The 8,583-nt window shown below is 52.0% G+C and overlaps 1 protein-coding gene across 1 annotated transcript; it reads right to left on the bottom strand.

Annotated features, from left to right (window-relative positions):
* Positions 1 to 206: 206 nt before the first annotated feature.
* Positions 207 to 6,260, bottom strand: LOC135821638 (uncharacterized). Its single transcript, XM_065334634.1, has one exon. The coding sequence runs from the start codon at positions 6,258 to 6,260 to the stop codon at positions 207 to 209; it is 6,054 nt and encodes a 2,017-aa protein (XP_065190706.1).
* Positions 6,261 to 8,583: the final 2,323 nt, after the last annotated feature.

Here is an 8,583-nt window from a genome sequence, read left to right as displayed (position 1 = left end):
TAGCAGTAATACGCAACGCACCAATATTGCAAGCGACCTAGCATGTCTTGACAATACTGCCCTTGCAGCATGTGACAGTTCTGTACACAATTCGTAACTACAATACACTAATAGTATCAACGTGCAACATGTGACAACATGAAAAGATAATGTTCAAGAGTGCAGTCTCCTGTCCATTCTCCCCACCTTGATGAACCGCGGGGGCTTCAACACAACGGACATAGCTTAGCAATAGGCCGCACAAGGCTCTTACCGGTTGCTAGACGCAGCTTCACCACTCGTACATGGTTATCCTTACCGGGATAGACTTCCATTACTCGTGCTAACGGCCATTGCCCACGTGGTGTATCGTTAGATGCCACTACAACCACGTCGTTGACCTTCAGGTCTGGCAACTCTTGCCTCCATTTCTTGGCTGGGTTGAGAAGAGGCACCCACTCTCTCATCCAGCGAGTCCACACTTGACCAATCAGATGCTGCACAGCGCGCCAGCGCCTGCGCGGGCTGAAGCTACTTTCGCTGCAAGCTGGTGCGAACTGACCACCGACTTGGCCGATGAGGAAGTGGTTTGGCGTCAATGGAATGTCGTCCGACGGGTGAGCTGACTGATACGTTAGGGGACGCGAGTTGAGCATGCTTTCAGCTGAGGCAAAGCACGTTGCTAGCTCTTCATCGGTGATATCTGCTCGGGTGAGTATGGCGTAGGCTGCTCTCTTGGCGCTCTTGACCATGGACTCATGAATTCCTCCGAAGTGAGGTGCTGCTGGTGGGTTAAAGTGCCAAGTCACTCCAATAGCAGACAACTTGTTGGCTACTCGCTGCTGGTTGACTTCGCCGACCAACTGTTGCAGCTCATTGACTGCGCCGACGAAGTTGGTGCCGTTATCCGAGATGATATCTGTAGGCGTTCCACGACGACTGACAAACCGACTCAAGCAGTTGAGAAATCCATCGGTGGTGAGGTCGTTCACCAGCTCGAGATGAACTGCTCGCGTAGCGGTGCAAGTAAAGACAGCCATGTACCGCTTATACTGGGCTCGTCCTCGACCCTGCTTCGTGAAGAATGGTCCGCAGAAATCCACCGCGGTTGTAGCGAACGCACTCAATGACGGCTTCGTACGGTGACTCGGTAGAGGAGCCATGACCTGCTGCAGGGTCTTTGCTTTCTGCCGTCGACACGCTTGACACTGCTGCTCATACTCACGAATAGCTTCTCTGGCCGAAACTATCCAAAACCGTTGGCTGAGCGCTGCCAAGGTCTGGTTGGTTCCACCGACGTGAAACAGGCGGACGTGTGCTCGTTTCACTATCAAAGTGGTTACTCTGCTCGAGCGGGGCAGAATGATCGGGCACCTGGCATCATCCGAAATATGCTCTGCATAGCGCAACCGACCACCACACCTCAGAATACCATCTTCGTCGAGCTGCGGCTGTAAGCTGCTCAGCACACTCTTAGGAGAGATAGGCTTTCCCCGCTGAAGAGCACTGATTTCCTCTGGGAAGGCTGACTGCTGGCACTGACGTATGATGACATACTCGGCGCTGCGGATCTCATCTACGGACAGGGGGCCTGACACTCGCTCAGTGTTCAGGCGTCTTGCGTTGCTTGAGAAGCGATTGATCCAGGCAATGACCCGGGCCAGCTTGAGGAGGCTGCTGTAGCGCTCTGGATCCAATGCGGGCAGGGCGGCGATCGCCAGATAACTGAAATGAGCTATCTCAACTGCAGGCTTCTTCAGCTCTGCCGCCGCTGTTGCTGACAATGCCTTTCCTGGGGACGGCGTGTGTAACCCGGACATGTCTGGACCGCACCACCAGAACTGGGAATCTGCGAGCTGACTTGCAGACATACCACGCGTCAACAGGTCGGCTGGGTTGCGGGTAGTAGCTACATGCTTCCACTGGTCGGGATCACTCGCTGTCTGAATCGTGCCGACTCTGTGGGCAACGAACGGCTTGTACTTTCGGCTCTGTCCACGAATCCAGTAGAGGACATCAGCACTGTCAGACCAGAACGTGACAGTACTCATTGTGAGATCAAGTGGAGGTAGAAGAGACTTCACTAGCTGCAAACCCAGAACTGCGGCCATCAATTCCAACCTAGGAATACTGTGGACAGCAAGCGGGGCGACTTTCATCTTCGACGCGACGAGACGCATTGAGTCGCTGCCATCGCTGAACTGCTGCCGGATGTAGACGACTGCGCCGAACGCCTTTTCGGAGGCATCCACAAACACTTCCACGCTGCTAGTTGCTGTTGTCGCTGCTGATTGTCGCAGGCACCTCGGAATTTGAACTCTTTTCAAATCCGGTAGCTCGGCGCACCACGCTACAGCTGCGCTGACGAGATCCTCTGGCAAGTCGGCGTCCCAATCGAAGCCTTCGATCCACATGGATTGGAACAGGACTTTGGCTCGGACGATGTACGGAGCTAGAAACCCGAGCGGATCAAATATGGTTGCCAGAATACGCAGAAACTGCCGCTTCGTCAGACGTGTGAAATCTGGCACCTTGTACTGAAATGTAAACATGTCGATCTCGGCCTGCCAGAGGACGCCGAGCGTCTTGATGTTCGGCAGCTGTTCGTCCGTGAGCTCGAGTTGACTTGCCCGATCCGCTTGTGGGATCTCAGCCAGAACCTCCGCCGAGTTAGAGAGCCACTTCCGCGCGTGCATGTTCGCTTGGCCCCAGAGATCCGACAAATCCGCATATAAGGACTTGGCTGCTGTAACATCAGGTGCTGACGTCATGCTATCATCCATGTATGTGGAGTCCAGCACGACACTAGCGGCTTGCGGCATCTCTGAGCTGAGCGATCTGGCATGCTGCTGCGACACGTACTGCGCTAGGAATGGCGAAGCATTGACACCGAACACCACGCTGCAGAATTCGTAAACTTCCGGTGGCTTACTTGGGTCTGTGCGCCACAGAAATCGATGGTAGGGCCGGTCGTCTGGATTTAGGCTGATACGGAGGTACATCTGGGCAATATCGCAGACCAGTGCTATCGGCTCACGACGGAACCTAACCAGTACATTCACCAGGTCTTGCTGTAGTTTGGGGCCGGGCAAGATGAAGTCGTTCAATGACTTGCCATTCGACTTCGCTGCGGCGTCGAACACGATGCGTACTTTTGTTGTGGTCTTGTCCGGCTTGACTATCGGGAAGTGGGGCAAGTACCACGCGTTTCCGTCGTTGACGTCTGCGGCGTCAACCCGGCGCACATAGCCCTGGCTGATGTGTTCCGCTATCGTAGCGGCGTAGACTTCTCCGACTGCTGCGTCTCGCCTCAGCCGCTGCTCGGTGTTGGCCAAACGCTTCAGAGCAGTGTGGTAGCTAGCATTAGCTCCGGGCGGGTGATCCTTCCATGGAATGCCAACACTGTATTGGCTTCCAATGTGCTTGATCGACTTTGCGACCGTCTCCTGTGCATGTCGCTCATTTGGGGTTAGAAGTGCCGCTCCATCTGCCGCAGGCTGACTGTCTACTTCCCAGAACTTCCTCACCAGCTGAGTGAGGTCGGCGTCTGACTGAGTCATCAGACAATGGTGCACGCTGGCCGATACCCGGGAGTCTCCCGCCGTTTGACTGATGGGACCCACACATGTCCAGCCGAGTGGTGTTCTCCGGGCACTTGGCTCACCTGGACCACCGATGACTTCTTCTAGCGATACATGCAGGCTGCTGTTGTCAATACCAATCAGAAGGTCAACTGTCGACCAATCACTGAGCTTCGGGAACTTGACATTCTGCAAGTGTGGCCAGCTCTTCTTGACAATCTCCCAGTCTACTGGTGTTAGCGACCGAGATACTGCTGGTACAGTGTTAGCACAGATGTCCACGTTTGTCTTCTTGGTCAAGTCAGACAGTGTGACGGTGACTGGCATACTCTGAAACGTTTCTTGGTGCCCATTCAGAGTAGACATTGTAATCCTCTTCGTCTCTCCGCGGAGACCAAGTGCACCTGCGGCACTTGCGCTGATCAGCGTCTGCGTTGCGCCGTCGTCCAGAAACGCGTTGACCCGTATGGTCCGCTCGTTGTTGCTCAACAACACTGGCACAGTGCGCAGTGACCCTGGTACTGCGCTGACGTTACTCGCTGACATAACGTTGCCGACGTTGTGCCTTGAAGGTCGCTCCCCTTCAGTGCTGCGATCCGGTTCGCTGTGTACTTTGTCGAACTTGGGTTTACGATGCAGCAACCAATTGTGTGTATCGCTGCACTTATCCACACCGCATTGTCTGGTTCTGGAACACTGCGCTCCACAGTGACCTGACCCAAGGCATCGATAGCATAGCCTTTTCTCTTTTGCCAGGTCCCACCGTTCATCCATGGTCTTTGCCTTGAAAGACGGACATTTCCAGACGGGGTGCTGCTCGCTGCAAGCGGCACAGCTCTCGCTCTTCTTCTCTGCTAGGAAGACTCTTCCGGACGACTCTGCGTTTCTCGGTTTCCGGTCATTGAAACCACCACGTCGCTGTCTGCTGCTGGCAGTACTGGCGATGCCGTCAATGGTTTCCGATGCTGTAGCCATTATTTCGGCTTCTCGGTTCACCCAATCTAGAAGAGTCGTCACAGATTCATTGGCATTGGTCTCCTGCACCCAGCGATGATACTGGACGAGGTTTTCCGTTGCTAGCTTCTTCTGCATACGTGTATACAAAGTACCCGTACCGAGTTCACTGGTCATGCCGGCATCCGTCATTTTTACCACCGCCACCTCTAGCAAATCTGCAAACTTCTCAAAGTCTGCTGCTCTGTTTTTCACTGCAGGGAAGTCCTCTAGTTCTTGCATATGGACGGCCACCAACCTCCGCTGTCCGCCGTACCTCTTCTCAAGCCGTCTGCGTGCCGCACTATACGCTGATGGCGTGAAACCCAGGTTTTGTACGACCGCCAGAGCTTCGCCAGACAGGTACTGCCTAAGTTGCAGCATCTTCATTTCTGTTGAAGTTGCCTGCTGATCAATGGATACATCAAAAGCCGCCTTCCAAGCCTCGTATTCCCGTTTGTCGCCGGCAAACGTGGCAATAGAAACTTTCTTCATGTGCTTGGTGATGTCTGTCTGTGGCTGACTTGTTCGCAGGTACTGTAGCTGTTGCACGTTCTGCGGCTGATATTGTGGCGTATACGTCGATGGCAGCTGTTGCTGCTGCTGCGGTAGGTACTGTTGCGACGTGTACGTGTATGACGGCTGAGACTGCTGCTGTTGCGGAGTGTACGTGTATGACGGCTGGAACTGCTGCTGTTGCGGAGTGTACGTGTATGCTGCCTGGGACTGCTGCTGCGGTGCCGGATTCGGTGCAGTGTACGCCGGATTCGGTGCCGTGTACGCCGGATTCGGTGCTGTGTACGCCGGATTCGGTGCCGTGTACGCCGGATTCGGTGCCGTGTACGCCGGATTCGGTGCTGTGTACGCCGGATTCGGTGCTGTGTACACCGGATTCGATGCCGTGTACGCCGGATTCGGTGCGGGGTACTGCTGGCTCAACGCCAATGGCGCACCTGTACGCCGGGTGAAGTCCCTAGTAGTAGCTGATGTACTTGGTGTACTCTGTATGACTGCTGTGCCAGTGGCCATAGTCACGAAACCCGTTGCCATGGGTACCCGTTGTGAACCCGTGCTGCTTGGTGCCACAGTTCTGGCTATTAATGGCTCTGGCTTCATTCTGGCTTGGCTAAGCTCAGATGCCTTCGGCTCTGGCAACGCTGTTGCCATAGTAACCGCCGACCACGATGACGTGACCCTTCCCTGGGTTGACGTTGTGGGCGTGTCAGACATACATGTACGCTTTACAGGTGCGTTGCTTTTCACTTTACTCTGGTAGACACCTGCACTCTCACTTACATCCACACTTGGTACCTCCTCTTCTTCATCTTCTTCGTCGTACAGTTTCTCTTTCAACAACGACCTTACTTCTCTGATTTTTGCCGCACGTTCTCTGGTTGCGGGGCTGTGGCTGATGCTGGTGGCTTTGCTGGGCCTTTCTATTCTCAGCTGCTCCAGCACATCCCCCGCTCTCGATACTGCTTCGCCATATTGCTGTTCCAACAGCTGGACTTCCTCATACCAGTCTGCGGCATCACCTTCCACACAACAGGCGATGGTGGATGTGGCAAGAGCACTGAGGCCATCCAGTGCCCTTAGTATCTCCTTCTTGTCCGCTTCATCCTTATTGATCTCTACTAGCAGCGCTCTTCTGCTGTTGGTGAACTGGGCCTTTGCCAGTGTTCTTTCCTTCTTCGTGGTTTCTGGCATTCTTGCTTCAGTTACTGAGTCTCTGTCTTACTCTTACTACTACAATGTAGTTCTAGTACTACTGCCTAGACGTGACTACTATACTACAACTATTACTTCGATAACAACCATCCTCTGCTACCAAATGTTGCGGTGCGACTTGGTCCCGCAACTAACCATCGTCAGGCAGACCACAAAAACCCAGAAACTCCTTTAATCTACATTACCACTCGTTTTCCACAAGAACACCAAAGAACACACCGAACAACGATCGCCAAATCGCTGTCCTGGGCAAAACGTGCAGCGTGCGTGCATTTGGCTTGCGCTGCATGCATGCACACAACGACGTGGCATAGAGAGAAAATGCAGCGTACAGAAAATGCATGATCATCGTAGCCATAGAGATACTAAAATATGGCGACTGCCAAAGTCCGCGTGCAGCGCGGACGAGTACGAGTGCATGCAACGAAAAGAAAAGCAATAATTTGAAATGCAGAACAAGCAGAAACTAATAATGACTTGCAATGTGCTGGAGTGAAAGAATAAAGAATTGTTGGTTACGGAGGTGAAAACAGTGTCTGTCAAGGGGTGCTTGCACCCAGCGACAGGGTGACAGCACACCCTGTCAGCGAGAGTAAGTTTCGCCAAGTAGATCGTAGCGGAGTTGCCGCGGATGGCGATAATGCAACGGATCAAATACTAGTAAGTACATGTACATTGCAACCAATTAGTGTGTCAACAATTCTACTTATATAATACATTAGAACAATTCACAAGATATTCCGCTCGTGAACATGGCGTGGTACGAACACGCATAGCAATTACTGTATCGTAAAATGTGTCTCGACGTAGACGTAACAGACATGCACTCGTGATGTAATTCTAACAGACTAACAAATAAATATTACACTCGCGAAATACATAGCAGTAATACGCAACGCACCAATATTGCAAGCGACCTAGCATGTCTTGACAATACTGCCCTTGCAGCATGTGACAGTTCTGTACACAATTCGTAACTACAATACACTAATAGTATCAACGTGCAACATGTGACAACATGAAAAGATAATGTTCAAGAGTGCAGTCTCCTGTCCAGTCCTCTTTCCTATTCGTGCATGTTGGCGCAGTACTCGTACAAGTCACAATAAAAACTACAAGTCACCCGTGAAGTGTCAGACCAAGATGGACTCTTGGGGCATGTTCGATTAGTAAGGATCGGGATCGGGATCCAGATCTCAGATCCCTCGGATCCTTCAGATTCAACTGAACACTAAAGTCTTTATCTTGAGGTATATTATGGCACCGCAGGCCGCGCACCTGAGAGCCTTTCTGGAAGCCTTACTCGATCGGATAGAGCGAAACTGAGCACCCTGGGATGCGAGCAGTTTTTAGTACTCCCGGGTCCAAAATCTCACCACCAGGCCGGGCTGATCAAAACGTCTGCCGGGTCTGCAGCCTACAAACGTGGATCTGCCGACACTGTGCTGTCGACGACATGTCCCGCAAGGCATCTTGCGTGAAAGCAAGGAACGCTTTTTTTTAGAAAGGAAGCTTCTTCCCCAAAATTTAAAAAAATTGAAAATTATTCCTTCTGAAAATATCATCGCGCTCTTGACCTCGAAGCTGACGGCTGAATGCGATTAGGAAAGAAGATTCCTGAAGATGCACCAGACTGATTCTGGCAAGCCGTCTGTCGTCTGGATATGCACTGTTGTTCATTATGGTCAGCAATCTTCTTCGTTCGTCCTTTCGTTTTCCTGACCACGATGATGACAAGCAGCTCTCATGCTCAGGTTAGTGCTACTTGTATGTCTGGGCACACAACACATCTGAGATGCACCCACTGACGTTATCGAACTGAAGAATGTAGCAAGGGTTCCTTGGATTCTCTTGATTTCGGAACAAATTTCCTTCACTTTCACCCTCTCAGTCTCTTCCCCATGCCCTCCATGCATACACAATGGAGCTTGCATTTCAAATGTTGTTTTTATACTTTGGCAGTGCCTCTGCTACACTTTCATATAGAGTGAGGTCCTGTAAATAGGATCCAACATTGTTGGTGGTGGTGTGTGTGTGGGGGGGGGGAAGGTATGTTTGCAGCCAGGATGTAGGAATGACACTTCTGCGCAGCAGGTGGCAATAGTCAGAACTGGTCACTCTACAAATCCCATACCTGCCGACCTTTGCAAACCTGAAATGGAATGACATACCTAGGCATGAAAATGTATACAAATATACCTCGCGGTGAGGCATGGAACTAATGCTCTTTTGGGTGCCTATTACCGCCCTCGATGTCGGGATGGTTGTCAGGTATGAAATCCCAACCGAGAAAACCATTTAA

This window comes from Sycon ciliatum, chromosome 7, assembly GCF_964019385.1.
Source record: "Sycon ciliatum chromosome 7, ocSycCili1.1, whole genome shotgun sequence".
NCBI lineage: Eukaryota > Metazoa > Porifera > Calcarea > Leucosolenida > Sycettidae > Sycon > Sycon ciliatum.
The sequence above is the reverse complement of the archived record's forward strand: the minus strand, read 5'-3'. Positions and strand labels throughout refer to the sequence as shown.

Coding starts and splice junctions, on each gene's coding strand:
- LOC135821638 (XM_065334634.1), bottom strand. CDS start 6,260: ATGCCAGAAACCACGAAGAAGGAAAGAACACTGGCAAAGGCCCAGTTC.